The 18,659-nt window shown below is 42.5% G+C and overlaps 1 protein-coding gene across 1 annotated transcript in view; it reads left to right on the forward strand.

Annotated features, from left to right (window-relative positions):
• cep72 (centrosomal protein 72) overlaps positions 1–18,659 on the forward strand; it is a 144,845-nt gene that overhangs the window by 102,363 nt on the left and 23,823 nt on the right. Inside the window, exons 8-10 of the mRNA XM_080203009.1 lie at positions 9,333–9,527; positions 12,918–13,213; positions 17,870–18,023. Coding sequence (XP_080059135.1) covers positions 9,333–9,527; positions 12,918–13,213; positions 17,870–18,023 — 645 coding nt within the window. The remainder of the gene's footprint in view (positions 1–9,332; positions 9,528–12,917; positions 13,214–17,869; positions 18,024–18,659) is intronic.

Consider the following 18,659-nt stretch of genomic DNA (forward strand, 5'->3'; position numbering starts at 1 on the left):
TTGCTACTTGTCTTTAGCCTCAGGAACAGTTTTTTCCCTGCTGCCATCAGACTTTTGTGGTCCTCTCACACATTAAGCTGATCTTTCTCTTCACCGTAATGGTAACTACAAGACTATACCTTTTCCTTCTCCCCTATGTACTCTATGAACAATGTGTTTCGTCTGCAATAGCTCGCAAGAAACAATACCTTTCACTGCATCCCAATACATGTGACAATAATAAATCAATTCAAAGAATAGTTTTTAGCCATTCAGCAGGGAATAAACTGTTCCTGAGGCTAAAGATAAAATTCTTAGCCTTTTTAAAATCTGTCTACGGGCTCAGACGTTCTGCCTTTTCCAGCCTTACAACCACCTGACATCTCTGCATCCCTCCAATTTATCCCTCTTGTGCACCCTGAATTTCATTCCACCATTAGCAGCTGTGTCTTTAGCAACCTATGTTCTTAAGCTCTAGAATTTCCTCCCTCTCTGCTTTTTACTTGTTTAAAACAGTCTTTAAGACAAATTTCTTCGACCAAACCTTTAGTCATCAATGCTAATGTCACCTAAAGTGGTTCAGAGCCAATATTTGTTTGATTAATACTCCTGTGAAGTCTCTCATTTTTCTTGAGTAATTCCAATGCTCTTGTTCTACTTACACAGTACACTTGCTGTGTCAGTTGACGTTTGTGGGCTTGACAGCATCTGCAGAAGAGAAACTGTTAACTAAGTCTAAGAGCCTTATGGGCTTGAAGCATTAACTATGTTTCTCTCTCCCCAGTGCTGCCAGATTGCTGAGTTATCTCAGCATTTTCTGTTTTTTTTATTTCGGATTTTGATCATTAGAAATATGCTTTTACTTAGCTTTTGTGCATTGATTAGCCTGCAGGTAAACCTTATCATGTAGTTTTAAGTGATTAAGACTGGTCCTTAAATGTGATATTTTCCACCATTGGGAGACACAGGAAGATGTCAGATCACCATTTATAAGGATTTAGGAGTATTGGAACTCAGCTAGGCATTTAAAATGGAGTCATCTGGCAGCTGTATCAGCAAAAGCAGGCTGAACAGATGCTGTTTTTCCAGATGGCTTGACTAAACTCATTAATGGATTCAGCCCTTTAGAGAGTTGCTTACACAACTGCAACAGGACTTCTAGTTTTGTTTGTTTGCCAATTTTATGAACTTGTAATAAATATATTTCTATGAAGTGTTTTATCAATGCCTGTTTGCTTACTTAGCCAAAATCTGAAGATGTTAAATAAATTAAAGGGTTTTTTTCAGTAGGACTCTCAGGGATTCCTTTGACAGCTTTATGAAATTGTAAGAGAGGATATTTTTTAAAGCAAATTTTGAATCATTGATTGTTCTTTATTTGTGAGCATTTCAAAGACTTCTCAGTGTTATGTAGTTCAGTAAGTCTATACCTAATGGATATTAAAGAGTCCTTCAAAGGTTCAGCAGGTGTCAGGATAGGATAGGCTGAGTGACCAGGGCGAGGACCTGGCAGATGGAGTATAACGTTAGCAAATGTGAGGTTATCACTTTGGAAGAAATAATAGTAGGATGGAATATTATTTAAATGGTGAAAAGTTGCAGCATGCTACTGTGCAGAGGGACCTCGGGGTCCTTGTGCACGAATTGCAAAAACTCAGTCTGCAGGTGCAGCAGATGATTAAGAAGGCGAATGAAATGTTGGCCTTTATCGCGAGGGGGATAGAATATAAAAGAAGGGAGGTCTTGCTGCAACTGTACAAGGCACTGGATTTAAAACATCTTGCCAATCACAACTGTCACAAATAGATGTTATTAATTCAGTGATTGATCATAGAGCTCTGTCCTTAAAAGGTATGAGATAACTAAATTGACCTGCACTGCATAAGGATTCAGAGACATTCATGTGCTTTATCCAGAGGATAAAGTTCTTTTCTGTATTCAAAAGGATGGAGAATCAGATGTTAATGTATGTTGCGAACCTGTTGTTTTATTTTCACTTTGATTTATATAAGAACACAAGAACATAAGAAATAGGAGCAGGAGTAGGCCATCTAGCCCTTCGAGCCTGCCTTGCCATTCAGTAAGATCATGGCTGACCTGAAGTGGATCAGTTCCACTTTCCCGCCTGCTCCCCACAACGCTTAATTCCCTTATCAGAAATCTATCTACCCGTGACTTAATCATATTCAACGAGGTAGCCTCCACCACTTCAATGGGCAGAGAATTCCAGAGATTGTGTGCAATTTTGGTCTTTATATTTGCGAAAGGATATATTGGCCTTGGAGTGGGTACAGAGAAGGTCACCAGGCTGATCCTGGAAATGAGGGGGTTAGCTTATGAGGAGAGATTAAATAGACTGGGCCTGTACTCGTTGGAATTTAGAAGGCTGAGGGGGGAATCTCATAGAAACTTACAAGATAATGAAGAGGCTGGATAGGGTAGAGGTAGAGAGATTCTTTCCACTTAGAAAGAAAACCAGAACTAGAGGGCACAGCCTCAAAATGGGGTGGGGGGGAGCAGTTTAGAACAGAGTTGAGGAGGAACTTCTTCTCTGAGGGTGGTGAATCTTTGGAATTCTCTGCCCATTGAAGTGGTGGAGGCTACCTCGTTGAATCTGATTAAGTCACGGGTAGATAGATTTCTGATAAGGGAATTAAGCGTTGTGGGGAGCAGGCGGGAAAGTGGAACTGATCCACTTCAGGTCAGCCATGATCTTATTGAATGGCAGGGCAGGTTCGAAGGGCTAGATGGCCTACTCCTGCTCCTATTTCTTGTGTTCTTATATAAATAAAGTGAAAATAAAACAACAGGTTCGCAACATACATTAACATCTGATTCTCCATCCTTTTGAATACAGAAGAGAACTTTATCCTCTGGATGAAGCACATGAATGTCTCTGAATCCTTACACAGTGCAGGTCAATTTAGTTATCTCATACCTTTTAAGGACAGAGCTCTATGATCAATCACTGAATTAATAACAACATCTATTTGTGACAGTTGTGGTTGGCAAGATGTTTTAAATCTACCTGTCAGAGGATTCCCAAATCCACAGCAGGCTCCCCCCAATGTTCATGAACTGACTTATCCAGCGTGATTCCCATTCCCTTCAGGAATTTACCCTCCTCCATGACAACAGCAACCTAAGGATTGGAGAAGGAATTTAAATAGTGAACCTGACAATACTTTGTATGATTGTCAGATTGCGATCCACCACATTTCCCAACTTGATGCAAGTGACAGCAGCAGAAATTGGGAGGGTAATATGAAATTGAGTCTTCTTGTGCCTCCCATTTCATGCTGCCAGCACGGGTTTGCTCAGTCTGGGGACACAAAGATTTCACCCTAAAGGTTAAGTGAAAGAGAAAAATTACACAAACTGGGGTTATACTTTCTGGATGTTCGGATATATAGAGAGGAACTATTTCTGTTGTTTGGAGAGTATACGACCAGGGTCATAGTTAAAATTTGGAATTGGATCTTTCAGGAGTAAAATTTAAAAAAAAAATTCACACACAAAGGATGATAGAAGCTTAGAACTCTCTTCCATAAATGGCAATTGATGCTGGATCGATTGTTAAATCTGGGATTCGATAACCAAAGGCATTAAAGGATATGGTGCAAAAGCATATATATGGGGAGGGGTTGGTGGGGGGGACTGGCTCCATAGGGATCGGGGTTCATTGTCAGTGCAGATAGCAACGTGAGCTCAAAATCCTATGTGAATTGGAAAGCAAGATTCTTGCTGGCAAGGCCTTGTTTTACGATTTTCTCCGGCCTTTGCCTGTGATGTAACAAAGTTCCCATCCATAAAGAGCGGGAACCTCATTGCAATACAATTTAACTTTAATCTGATTTGTGCGTTTCCCCTCCATATGTTCTCCTCACATTCAGAATTCGTCCCTTGCTGACGTGATGTCATTCTGGAGAGGTTTATAATAGGTATTTAAAATTGTGAAGCATAATACGTATAGCCCCCGGGGGAGAAGTACTTGCCCAAGCGGGCTGGTTGAGGGGGTGGGAAACACTCCCCATATTCACATCCATTGGTTGGGGATTTTTTTTATAGCCCGGAAAAGGACATCCCCAACCCCTGTGGAGTCAGCATTGCCACATCTATCAAGTCCCACCTTATGAGCGTTACGACATCAGAGATGTCTGCAGCATTTTTAAAATTTTAAATGCTGCATTACCTGGCAAGGAAAGTTGGCTGTGCAACCAGGGAGCTACACACCAATTTTCTGGGCATAGCCAGCGCTTAGAGCAAATATCAGAAAATCTTCCCCATGGAGTTAAGCCACAGTCTCATTGAATGGCGGAGCAAGCTTGAGGGACTACATGACCTACTCTAGTCCATTTGTTATATTAGCTTAAAACGTGTGTAAGTCAGAAATAAGACTGTAGCTCAGACCACAGTGTTACACTTTTAACAATCATTTGGCAAAGGAAGAACAGAATCCAGCCTTAGTTTTGATTGATTCACAAAGTGAAATATTGCAAGTATATAGCTCACAACCCTACTCACCGCCTAGTGTCAATCAACGTCGATTTATATGTATTTAAATAATGAGTGTTTGTTCTTACCCTCAGTTTATACAATTAATAGATTTCCTTTTCCTTAAACTTAACAAATCACAACAGCACTTCAAAACAAATCGAAGAAAGAAAATAAGTGATTTTCCACGCTCTGTGTTTAAAGTTTTACATTTGACACAGTCCCTTTTCTAGGATCCTCAATAGCTTCCTGATATAAGCATTCGTTTTCATAAAACAATCAGTTAATACCAGTTCTAAAGAAGCTCAACACTCTATAGCATGACTGTAAATAGCAAATGAGAAGAATTTGATTTCTGGAGGACATAAAGTATGGGAGAGGTGGAAAGTGCTAGTGGTGCAATAAGGTAGTGGATGTTAAATGTTTTTAAGCATTCCTTGTCAGTCTGGATGCTTGAACTCTTTGAAGAATATTGCTTTTTCTTGTACTCACTAATTTTTCAGGCCCGTTCCTCCACATTCCAAAAGGCTAGCTCGTCACCTTGCTTGTTTGTTTCACCTTCACCAGTACTGCCCTGTTCCTGCAGACCCGCAGCCTGGTCTGTCTCCCTTAACCAGTTTTCCCAGTTTGTCTCAAACACTTCTTTATTTCGGGGGGTGAGGGATCCCTCCCTTTCTCAATAGGTGCACACTTAACCAATGCCTTCACTGACCATATAGCACATGAAGCGTATCAGAAAATCACACATCTGATGTACATAAAGAATATAAATCCAAATACCAATGATCCGCAAACTTTGCCAAGCAGAACCCTTACATTTGTTAATACATCATTCTGCTTACCACTCAATTACTTCATTTGTGCTAGGTCCAGAATTGACTTTAACTCTGGTTGACATTAACATGAAAGACTGTCAGTTTAGCAACCATTCACCATTCTGCTTTAACAATGCCTTGATTTCCCCGATTCCTTAGAACTACAATGCAGAAGGAGACCATTCGGCCCATTGAGTCTGTACCGCCTCTCCAAAACAGCATCTGACCCAGGCCCTCCCCTTCGCACTATTCCTATAACTCTGTGCATTCACCATGGTGAATCCACCTAACCTACACATCTTGGGACAATAAGGGACAATTTAACATGGCCAATTCACCTGACCGCATCTTTTGGACATTCATTGAATCACACAGTATATCTAATTTGTCCCATTCCCCTGCTTTTTCCTCATACCTCTGTATACTCTGCTTTTTCAACAGACGTCCAATTTACCTTTAAAAGTTACGATTAACTCACTTCCACCAACCTTCTTGATGATGCTTTCCTGGTCATTATGACTAGTTATATAAAAAAAAGCATCTCCCATTTTCTAAATTATCTAAATTATTCCAATTATCTAAAGTCTGTGCTCTCTGGTAACCCCTTTGGCACTGCCCCCACCACCCCCCCCACCCCCGCAGAAACATTTATTCTGTACTCCCTCAATGGGAACCCCATGTCATTTTGAAACAGCTATTAAATCTCCCCTTAACCTCTTGTGCTCTTAAGGAGAACAATCCTAGCTTCTCCACCAAAAGAACTTTATTTTACTCTCATACCACTTTTTTTGAAGACCCTTACTTGCTACTGCTTTCCAGTTCCCAGTTCCTGGACTTCTCATGGTTCGCTTGCTGCTGCCCTCAACTTGGTCACTGTAATTAATATAGTAAGTCTGGATTTGTTGATTCTTGTCAGCTGCATTATTGATGTCAAAATTGATTTGGAAATTGGTATTTAATGTATCAGTCCATTTTAATCTTGAGATCCATTGTAAAGGTAGTTGACAAGGTGCAGTGTTAGTTCACCACAATAACACCAGGCTTAGAGGATTAAAGTATGAGAACAGTTTGCATAAACCTTCCATGTATTTCCTTGGCTATAGAAAATTTAGGATGATCTTGGGCGGCACAGTGGTTAGCACTGCTGCCTCACAGGGACTCTGGTTCAAGCCTTGGGTGACTGTGTGGAGTTTGCACAATCACCCCGTGTTTGCATGGGTTTCCTCGGGTGTTCCAGTTTCCTCCCGCAGTCCAAAGATGTGCAGGTTAGATGGATTGGCCGTGCTATAGTATCCCTTAGTATGCCAAGATGTATAGATTAGCGGGATAAATACATGGGGATAGGGCCTGGATAAGATGCTTGTAGGAGTGTCGATGAAGATTTGATGGGTTGAATGGTCTCTTTCTTCACTGTAGGGAATCTATTCTGTTTGGTTGAGGTGTTTAAAATGAGTAGATTGGTAGTTACAAAGGCTCCGGAGGGAGGGGAGGAATTCAGAACGATGGGGATAAGATCTTAAATTTAGAGCCAGGCCATTTAGGGAGAGGGTTGAGAAGCACGTTCTTCACACCAAGAACTGAGATAGACATCCAGAACTGTCTCAGTAATAAGCTGGGATAATTGGTGCTTTCTAAGGTTGGGGAAGGGGATCAAGGGATATGGAGAAAAGGGGAGCGGATGGAGTTGAGATACCCACCAGCTCCCGGGGTTGAAGTAGCTACTGTTTATGTTCGTTCCATTGGCCTGAACTGTGCCTTAATCCACACTATTAAGTAAATTCTTTCAGTCTTTTATTACATAAAACATTCTGACCATTTGAACCTTTAATGAAAATGTTCTCAAAAGAGATTTTGCTGCATTAATATTTTTGATTTAATTTGATTTATTGACGTCACGTGCATTGGTATACAATGAAAAGTATTGTTTCTTGCATGCTATACAGACAGAGCATACCGTACGTGGAGAAGGAGAAGGAAGAGTATAGAATGTTGTGTTACAGTCATAGCTAGGGTGTAGAGAAAGATCTACTTAATACAAGGTAGGTCCATTCAAAAGTCTGATGGCAGCAGGGAAGAAGCTGTTCTTGAGTCGGTTGGTGCATGTCATCAGACTTTTGTATCTTTTTCCCGACGGAAGAAGTTGGCAGACAAAATGTCAAGGGTGCATAGGGTGATTATGCTGGCTGCTTTCCCGAGGCAGCGGGAAGTGTAGACAGTCAATGGATGGGAGGCTGGTTTGAGTGATGGACTGGGCTTCATTCACGACCCATTCTAGTTTTTTTTGCCATCTTGGACAGAGCAGGAACCATACCAAGCTGTAACACAACCAGAAAGAATTCTATGGTAAAAGTTGGTGAGAGTCATAGCTGACAAGCCAAATTTCCTTAGCCCCCTGAGAAAGAAAAGGCATTGGAGGGTTTTCTTAACTATAGCGTTTTAAGACGCGGGTTGATGGGTTTTTGATAAGCGAGGGGATTAGGGGTTATGGGGAGAGGGCGGGAATGTGGAACTGAGACACGACAGATCAGCCATGATCTTATTGAATGGCGGGGCAGGCTCGAAGGGCTGGATGGCCTACTCCTGCTCCTATTTCTTATGTTCTTATGTCAGCGTGGAAGGACCAGAACATCATCAGCATGGTCAAATGTGACTCATGATGTAGTGGGCACTTAAGTAGCAGTGAATTTATTTGTACTTTTTATGTAATATTTCTGTCGTTCATAATTAACTTAAACTGCTGACAGTCATAAGCAAATTGCATTTCAGGTTTGTGAATGTGACTTAGAATTTCCCCTTCACTTTCGCACTCAATGACAAAATTGGTTGAATATTTGAAAATCAGTTGTGAATGAAGATTCACTCAGATATTGTTCAGTTGTTGCACAGAGTGTAATAATGTTTGCACATCATCTTATTATCAGTATCAATTTGGGCCACATTAGTAAGGATCCTTTTTGCTGCATTTACAAATGGGGCTAAGCCAAAATGTTATGATTGGGATGTTGCCCAAGCACCCTCTGGTGTCACTTAAATGCCAAATTTCTGCTCCTGAAACTGCACCTTTATTTGGAGAACTCGCAATGATAGAGAGTTGCATTTCGTTTTAAAAAATTTATTTGCTGCTTTCAGTTCTGAATTTGACAAAATAGGTTTAATGTGCTAAGGTTTCATATACTGCAGCCTGTTTTGTTATTGGCAATGGCTATTCTCATCACAATAAGAAGTCTCACAACACCAGGTTAAAGTCCAACAGGTTTATTTGGTAGCAAAAGCCACTGGCTTTCGGAGTGCTGCTCCTTCGTCAGGTGACTAGGAGTTCTGTTCACAAACAGGGCATATAAAGATACAAACTCAATTTACAAAATAATGGTTGGAGTGCGGGCCTTTACAAATAATCAAGTCTTAAAGGTACAGACAATGTGAGTGGAGAGAGCATTAAGCACAGGTTAAAGAAATGTGCATTGTCTTCAGACAGGACGGTTAGTGAGATTTTGCAAGCCCAGGCAAGTCGTAAGGGTTACTCATATTCTTATCACATCATAAAACGAGAGCTGGTCCATTTTGGAGTCAAATTAGGAAGCAACTTTTCATACAAAGGGTAATGGAAACTTCAATCTCTTCCCCCAGATGGCTTGGGCAATTGAAACTTTCAAGCCGTGTGATTGATGGATCTTTGTTTGATAAGGGTATTGAGGTACAAGTAGGTAAATAGAGTTGAGATCAACCATGCTGTAGTTGAATAGACAATGTTGTAGGACAATAATGACCCACTCCTGTACGTTTTCTCGAATGGCAGAATTGCAGGAGGAGGCCATTCAGCCCATCAAGTCAGTACCAATTCTCCAAAAGAGCATCTCACCTAGACCCTATCCCCGTAGCCCCACGTCTTTACCCCGCTAATCCCCCAACCACATCTTTGGACACTAAGGGGCAGTTTAGTATGGTTGATCCGTTTGACCCGCACACCTTTAGATCTTCTGGTCAATGAATTCTACTGTATGTATGATTTAACTGAGGATTATCATTTTGTTTCTTTTTGTGTAGAATATCCAGGATCACCCTCTCCACGATCTCGTGCTATTCCTTGTGGCACCGAGGGCACTGCGCGATGTGGCCGAGTAACATTTGCAGCTGACAAACGGCGAGAGTTCCCTGCAGTGGATCCCAACTTGAAGTTTCAAGACGAGGCTGAGGCCTATCACAGACTCACTTCCCGCCCACACTTCACCCCACACCCAGGTATTGAACTATCCTGATGCTACAAACTCTGTGCAAAATTACAAAAGGCAGGAAACAGCGCACAGAATCCTTCAGCCAGCTCACATGTTGTCCCCAGGACCATTAGCCTGTTGATTGAGTTCATTATCAATGAGAAATACACAGCTGAAAGAGAGGCACCAAATTATACCACAGTGACTTTTGAATTGTTAGTCGATGGAATATTTACAAGAAAGAGCTGTGTAAATGTTCATGCAGTACATTAGAAATGTGAAGACTGACATGTTTGCAGTAAAAATTGAAAATGCTCTAAACACTCAGCAAGTTGGGCAGTATCTGTGGAGAAAGAAACAGCCGTTAATGTTTCTGGTTGATGACCTTAAGCCAGAACCAGATGAAGTTACGACGCAACAGGTTTCAGGCAGGCGTAGAGATCGTGAGAAGGTGAAGGGAAACAAAAGGACTGTTTGTGACAGAGTTTAAAAAAAAGAAGTTAATTGACAAAAGGAATGATGGTGCAAGATCTCCTTTTACCTTAGTGGCATCATTCCTTTTGTCATTGAGCCTCTGCCAACTTCACAGGTACAAGCCCTGGCCCAGTCGTCATGTCCTTGCTCCTCCCTCCCCACCTTTACCTGTCTCTGTAATTGCTCAAAGCCTGCTGCATCTCTGAGGAAGAATTTAGCATGGCCAATGCACCTGACCAGCACCTCTTTTAGACTGTGGGAGGAAACCGGAGCACCCAGAGGAAACCCACACAAACACGGGGAGAATGTGCAAACTCCACACAAACTGTGATCCAAGCCGGGAATCAAACCCGATGTGAAGTAGCAATGCTAACCACAGTGCCATCGTACCGCCCATTTTATTTCGGATTACCAGAGTTCATAGCATTTTGCACTGCAAAATAAAAACTTTTGAACCTTTTAGGTATAGGTGCAGAAATGCTGCACTTCTAATCAGAGTTTAATAGTTGCCAATGTGTTAGGGCAGTGATCAACTGAATCTATTAATTCCTGAAATCAACTTGAACACCAATTTTTATAACACAAAAGCTGATTGAGCTAATTGTGGTTCTTTGTTTGAGAAACCCAAAACTGATCCACCTTTCGATTTTTCTTCCTATTTTATTTTGTTATAATCAGGGGTGGCAGAAAGCCACAGAGGTCTTCCAATTACTAGTTCATTACAGATTATAATGGAACAGAATGTATTTTGAGATCCTTCAAGAAAAGGATATCTTGGCAAGAGAGCCACCTGTTGGATTTTGCTTGCCTTGCAATACACAACCCACCTGCCCGGAAAGTTATTACAGACGTATGTATGTTTTCGTGCTGTCAGTAGATTTCTTTCTCAGATTTGAGCACCGTTTCTTGTATTCCTGTGTTACCTTCCACGTTTAAACATCTAGCTCTACCTCCCCCATCTCTCTTGACCCCTCCACTGCCTCTAATGCCTGACTATTTGTTGAGCTGTGATTTTTCTCAAAGCATTAACTACTTTTGCCACCATTGTTAGAGCCTGAACAAGTCAGTTGACAGTCCTAATATTCTGTTCAGCCTTGAATTAAGTTTCAGACTGCGTATCATCTCCATCACCGAGGCAGCCTAATTCCACAATATCGTTTGTTCCTCCCCTACTTCTACCCATCTGCTTCTAAGTCCCTCATTCATTGCTTTGCCATCTGTAGACTATTCCAGCGTTTATCCTAGAGGGTCCTGTTCTACATTCTGATAAACTATATTTAAACCAAAATCCAATTTTCCCAATACCAGTCCAATGCCGTACAAAGTTTTACTCACCCATTACCTCAATCTTCACTGAATTGGCTCTATATTGGCTCTTGGTCCAACAGTAGCATATGTTTCAAATTCTCATTTGTGTATTTTAAGTTTCCCCCAATTTCCTCCAGCCCTACAAACGTCCATCCTTCCCCTCACACCAACATTTTCCTTTCACTGACTATGGCCTCCCAACACCCTCTGCCCCATCATTAACCCTCATGCCTTCAGCTACCTTGGTCCACCCTGTAAATACCCTCCCTTAAACAGTTCAGCCTATCCACTATATCTCCTTCTTAAAACCAACTCTTTGACCATGCTTTTGGTTAACCCTCTTAATACCGCCTTTGCCTAAATAGTCGGCACATAATATAGGGGCGTAGGTTAGAGAGGTTAGCGGCTAAATATGTAGGGATATGGCGGTAGGGCTTAGATGGGATTGTGGTTGGTGCAGACTCGATGGGCCAAATGGCCTCTTTCTGCACTGTAGAGTTTCTATAATTCATGATTCTAGTCATATTTGTCAGATTGCACTTCTGAGAAGTTGCTTTCTTTTACTCCAATGTCATAAACTCTATTTTTCCAATTTACCACTATGGAAATGCCAGCCATTGTTAGTTAAGAAGAGAGGGGCATATTTGCTTCTGTAAAATAGGAATACTCTCCATGCTTTAATCCATTTCTTCCTTCAATGGAATTGTGGACCCTTTTGCGATTCTCAAAACTAAAGTGTGCTCACTGCTTGCTTTGTGATTTCTTCAAGCATCAAGATTGACTTCAGGTTCAATGTTAGAGAAAAATTGGGGGCCTGGGTGCACAGTGGTATTTACACCCCGGTTTTCTTTAATGGGGATCTATATGTTCCTCTTTCACTCAGTCAAAGGACATCTTTCTGTCACAGCAATTGGAATTTTCTCATCCCGCCCACCGGGGGAATCGCAGCAGGTGGGGATGGGGGGGACACCATGCAAAGGTCTGTTGCTCTTGGGTGGGATTTTCCAGTTTTGGGGTGAGCACGGCCAGAAAATCCTGCCCAGAGTGTCACATCAATGTGACAGCATATTTGCTCCCTGACTTCATTCTGCAATATCGTATGGTCTTATATCTAGATTGATTTGTTCTTGAATTCCAGCTGTGATGGCAGCCAGACGACAATTGATTTTATGCACCACAGCCAGGAATGCACTGCGCTGTCAGTGCTCCTGTTTTCCATCAAACTGAGACTCAGGCTGGAATGCTGGCTGTTCAAGTCTCGCTGCCCACAAGAATGGAGAATTTGGCACTCAGCCAAATCTCTATTCACTGCAGCGGGACCAGAGAATCCCACTGGTGTGACCGGCCAGAGAATCCTGCCTCCATCTGGATGTAAAAGATCCCATGCCAATGTCCAGCGTAGAGCAGGGAGTTCTCCCTGCTATCCTAGTCAACATTCGTCCCTCAACCAACATCACAAAGACAGATGAACTGATCATTTATTTTGTTACAGTCCTGAGGTCTTGCTTTGTGAAAATTGGTCCTTCTGCATTTGCCTCCAAAGCAGCAGTGATTACACTTCAAGGGCAAACAATTGGGAGGGGATTTTGGAATATCCTCAGGCATTCCTGAAATGGAGGTTCTTTATTCCCCACAGGCTCATCGTCTAGTTCTCCTGCACCAGGGCATCAAGTTTCCAAATCGACAGCATCCTTGCCAACCAATGAGGTGAATGGGGAGAAGCCGCAAGCTGGGGATCAGCCCGTCAGGCTGATGCATGGCCAACCTGCAGAGATGCTAAACGTACTGGGTGGGCAGCCCTCAGCAGTGCTGACTATGCCAGCCTCTCATAACAGTCAGACAGAGGAGCCACATGTCAGAAGGCAGCTTTCGCCTCAGAAACCTGGTGAGGATGATGGGAAGAGCAACGCGACTAGACCTAGAGGCTGTGGGGTAAGTTGCTATATTCAACACAAATGGTTGAGAGACAGAGAGAAAGTGGAGTTGCTTAAATTCACAAAACAAATTGCATTGAAACAAAAGAAAAGTGCTGGGTCATAGAATCTGTACATTGCAGAGGGAAACCATTTGGCCCATCAAGTCTGCACCGACCACAATCCCATCCAAGCCCTATTCCTGTAACTCCACATATTTACCCTGCCCAGCCTCTGACACAAGAATCAATTTAGCATGGCCAATCAACCTAACTCGCATATCTTTGGAATGTGGGAGGAAACTAGAGCACCTGAGGAAACCCACATAGACGCAGAGAGAATATGCAAACTCCACACAGACAGTGACCCAAGGCTGAAATTGAACCTGAGTTCCTGATGCTGTGAGGCAGCAGTGCTAACCACTGAGGCACTGTGCCGCTCCACCATGGAAGCCTGAAATTAAAACAAAAAATGCTAAAACATTAACCTTGTTTTTCTCTCTCTCCACAGCTTCTTGACCTCCTGAGTGCTTTTCCAAAATTTTCTGTTTTTAGTTTAAATACATTGATCGGCAGAATCAGAGTTCCAGAATCATCAGACATTTTTGATTTCTCATGTCTTTTTTGAATTGCAGATACAACACTTCCATTGTTGTAGCATTTTGCTTTGTTCTTAAAAGATGCAAATGCAGCTGTTTTTCTCTGAGGGGTGCTAGCGTTCTGTCTCCTTTACCTGCTGAGATTCAGAAATTAATTCTTGATTTTTTTTTAAAGTTTCCAGTATTGGACATATCTTTCAGCGTGTTTGTTAGAAAATGTTTTTTTTTCTTGCTTCTTTCTGATGCTGGCAACCTAATTGTGGTGAAGTGGAAATTCTGCAGTGGAATGTACAACACTAAACACTACCTACGAATAGATAGGATGCATAAAATATCACAATGTCCATTGTGGTGACATTTAATCGGATGCTAGTCTATCTCCAACACGTTGCCACCTTGTGACAATTCTGGCACGTGTGTCTTGATTGAGTTCATACCAATGAAGAATTTCCCTGATTGGGTCCATATTCGCATGGCAGCGTGACGATCAGTGTGTGCAATTTGTCGGGTTGACTCTGAGCAGCATGTGACTCAATGCAACTTGCTCTTCGCAGCGCAGTTTCTCGGTTTAAACAGCCTGATCTGTAGGTAGAAGTCAGTATTTTGCTAGCAGGCAATATTGGTAGTGCAAACCTGCTGTGATCAGTTCTTGCTAAACCTGAATTTGAGATGGTCTCATAACACCAGCTTTAAGTCCAACAGGTTTATTTGGTAGCACAAGCTTTTGGAGCATTGCCACTTCATCAGGTGAATGAAGAATTTGCTTCACAAATAGAGCATATATAGACACAAACTCAATTACAAGATAATGGTTGGAATGTGAGTCTTAAAGGATAATCAAGTTTTCACAAATGCAGACAACGTGAGTGGAGAGAGGATTAAGCACAGGTTAAAGAAGTGTGAATTGTTTCCAGCCAGGAAGTTAGTGAGATTTTGCAAACCCAGGCAAGTCTTGGGGGTTACAGATAGTGTGATATGAACCCAAGATCCCAATTGAGGCCGTCCTCACGTGTGCGGAACTTGGCTATTAGTTTCTGCTCAGCAATTCTGCGTTGTTGTCGTGTGTTGTGCAGGCCGCCTTGGAGAACGCTTGCCTGAAGATCAGGTGCTGAATGCCTTTGACTGCTGAAGTGCTCCCCGACAGGAAGGGAACACTCTTGCCTGATGATTGTGGTGCAGTGTCCATTCATCCATTGTTGTAGCATTGCATGGTCTCGCCAATGTACCACGCCTCAGGACATCCTTTCTTGCAGCATGTCAGGTAGACAATGTTGGTCGAGTTTCAAGAGTATGGACCACGTACTTAGTGGATGGTGTTTTCATGTGAGGTGATGGCATTTGTGTCGATGATTCGGCACGTCTTGCAAGATTGCTATGGCAGGGTTTTGTGGTGTCGTGGTCACTTTTCCCCTGAAGGCTGAGTATTTGCTGCGAACAATGGTCTGTTTGAGGTTGCGCAGTTGTTTGAAGGCAAGTAGTGGAGGTATGGGGAAGGCCTTGGCGAGATGTTTGTCTTCATAGATGACGTGTTGAAGGCTGTGGAGAAGATGTCGTAGCTTCTCCACTCTGGGGAAATACTGGTTGACGAAGGGTACTCTGTCCGCCGTGTCCCATGTTTGTCTTCTGAGGAGGTCTGTGCAATTTTTCATTGTGGTACATCGGAACTGTCGATTGATGAGTGGATCACATTTTCATGCACAAGTTCGAACAAGACCTCTTCACTGCGCAGGACCTTCAACCAACGCTATACATTAGGTACAAGATGTTGGCATATTGAGGTATGAATCTGGTCCCCATAGCTGTTCCATGTGTCTGGATGGAGGTTGAAAGTGAAGACATTGTGGTCCAAGATGAAGCGAATGAGTTGTAGAATCGTGTCTCAAGATTGGCAATTGTCGGAGTTGAGTACTGAGGTTCAAACAAGACTTCTTCACCACACAGGACATTCAACCGACGTTATACACTAGATACATTGATGACGTTTTCTTCCTTTGGACTTATGGCACACAATCACGGAAACAATTATATGATGACATCAGCAAATTCCATCCCACTATCAGATTCACCATGGACTACATTCCAGAATTGGTTGCATTCTTGGACACACGCATCTCCATCAAAGATATTCACCTCGGCTCTTCACTGTAGTGCAAGCCCGTCTCCAGCTTCCACACTAAACATGTTAAAGAAGCCATCCCCTACGGACAAGCCCTCCATATACACAGGATCTTCTGAGATGAGGAGGATTGCAGCAAACACCTGCAGAAGCGGAAGATGCCCTCGTAAGAACAGGAGATGGTGTTCAACTCATCGATCGACAGTTCTGACGTGTCACAGTGAAAAATTTCACAGACTTCCTCAGAAGACAAACATGGGACATGGCAGACAGAGTACCTTTCGTCATCTAGTACTTCCCCAGAGCACAGAAGCTACGACATCTTCTCTGGAGCCTTCGATGAAGGCGAACATCTCGCCGAAGGCGAACATCTCGCCAAAGCCATCCCTACAACTCCACTACTTGCCTTCAAACAACCGTGCCTCAAACAGGCCATTGTATGCAGCAGACTATCCAGCATTCAGGAGAACAGTGACCACGACACCACACAACCCTGCCACAGCAATCTCTGCAAGACGTGCCAGATCATCAACACGGATGCCATCATCTCACATGAAAACACCATCCATCAGGTACACAGTACATACTCTTGTGACTTGGCCAACATTGTCTTCCTGATACACTGCAGGAAAGGATGTCCTGAGGCATGGTACGTTGGGGAGACTATGCAGATGCTATAACAATGAATGAATGGACATCTTCAGGAAGGAGTGTTCCTTACCTGTTGGGGAACACTTTAGCAGTCAAGGACATTCAGCCTCTGATCTTCGGGCAAGAATTCTCCAAGGCAGCCTTCATGACAATGCAAAATCACTAAGCAGAAACTAATAGTCAAGTTCCGCACACATGAGGATGGCTCAGCCGGGATCTTTGGTTCATATCACACTATCTGTAACCCCCACGACTTGCCTGGGTTTGCAAAATCTCACTAACTGTCGTGGCTGGAGACAATTCACACCTCTTTAACCTGTGCTTAATCCTCTCTCCGCTCACATTGTCTGCATCTGTAAAGACTTGGTTACCTGATAAGACTCGCATTCCAATCATTATCTTGCAATTGAGTTTGTGTCTATAAATGCTCTGTTTGTGAACTGAACTCTTTGCTCACCTGATGAAGGGGCAACATTCCAAAACCTTGTGCTACCAAATAAACCTGTTGGACTTTAACCTGGTGTTGTGAGACTACTTACTGTACTCTTTGTACCTGTAAACATTTGAATACCTGTAATGACTCACATTCCAATCATTCTTCACATTCCAATCATTCTTCACATTCCAATCATTCTTCACATTCCAATCATTCTTCACATTCCAATCATTCTTCACATTCCAATCATTCTTCACATTCCAATCTGTAATCATTTTGCAATTGTGTCTTTGCATGTATGTGCCATGTTTGTGAATCTACCACTCCACTCACTTGATGAAGGAGCAGCACTCTGAAAGCTTGTGCTACCAAATAAACCTGTTGGACTTTAACCTGGTGTTGCTAATGCTTTCTGTGCCCACCCCAGTCCAACACCGGCAACTCCACATCCTGAATTTGGAGGAAGAACACTGTCACGTCAACCTATTCTGCACGATAATAGTAAAGCAATTAATGTTCTGCAAACACTCAGCACTCCAGGCAATAACAGTGAGAGAGAGAGAGAGAGAGAGAGCAGGCAACAGGCTAAATGTAATAAATCTATCCTTTGCAGAAATAAATGAGTGAATTTGCTCATGTGTGAAAGATAACTGGCAGTAGATTATCTTAATGTGTAAATGCTTTCAGGATAATTTTCTTTCTTTAATAAAAGTAGGCTATTATTGTTAGCATTGGACAGTTTATTTTGCTAGTTGATAACTACAGCAAGTTTAGCAAAGTATTGACAGCAGCTGATGCCTAATTTTGTGGTGCAGTGTAAAAATAGTCATGTCTGAATTTTTCACTACTTTGCTGTATGATTTGCATCTTACAGACAGCTCATTCGATGTCCTGTGACGTACTGCCCACAGAATGTCCACCAGTTAATGCAGATTTCTCCAACCCAAATCTCATGGATAGTTTTCTCGATCTAGTTGACAGATACTGGAACGGATTTAAGTCTCTTCATTGTAACGAACAATTTCTGTGTGAGTACTCTTCAATTTTCAGTCCTAAATTTGCAATTATTTCAAAGGTTGGATGTGTTCTCGTTTAAGGATAAAATGCTAGCTACCCTACTTCCTCCATTTATCTCAGGTGTCTTATTGTGGCTTAGTGGATCACTGTCTCAACTCTGAGTGAGAATGATTTGGGCTGCGTTCCCACTCTGGACTTTAAAGTTTATTTAATAGTATCACAAGTAGGCTTACATTAACACTACAATGAAATTGCTGTGAAAATCCCCTAGTTGCCATACTCTGGCATCTGTTTGAAAGCACTGAGGGAGAATTTAGCATGGCCAATGCACTGAACCAGCTCATCTTTCAGACTATGGGAGGAAGCCGGAGCATCTGGAGGAAACTCACGCAGACGCGATGCAGACTCCGCACAAACATTGACCCAAGCTGGGAATCGAACTGGGTCCCTGGTGCTGTGAGGCAGCAGTACTAACCACTTAGCCACCGTGCCTCCCTTTGAGCACCCGCACTTGAGAATGTGCTGTTCAATTATATGCAAGTAGAATGCCTCAAAACTGGCAACCTTGCGACCAAGTCTGTGCCAAGTTTTGGAATTTGCCAGAACTCCTTAATTCAATGAATAGGGGACACATGGAAACCAAATCA

This window comes from Carcharhinus amblyrhynchos, chromosome 2, assembly GCF_965287045.1.
Source record: "Carcharhinus amblyrhynchos chromosome 2, sCarAmb.v2.hapA, whole genome shotgun sequence".
Taxonomy (NCBI): domain Eukaryota; kingdom Metazoa; phylum Chordata; class Chondrichthyes; order Carcharhiniformes; family Carcharhinidae; genus Carcharhinus; species Carcharhinus amblyrhynchos.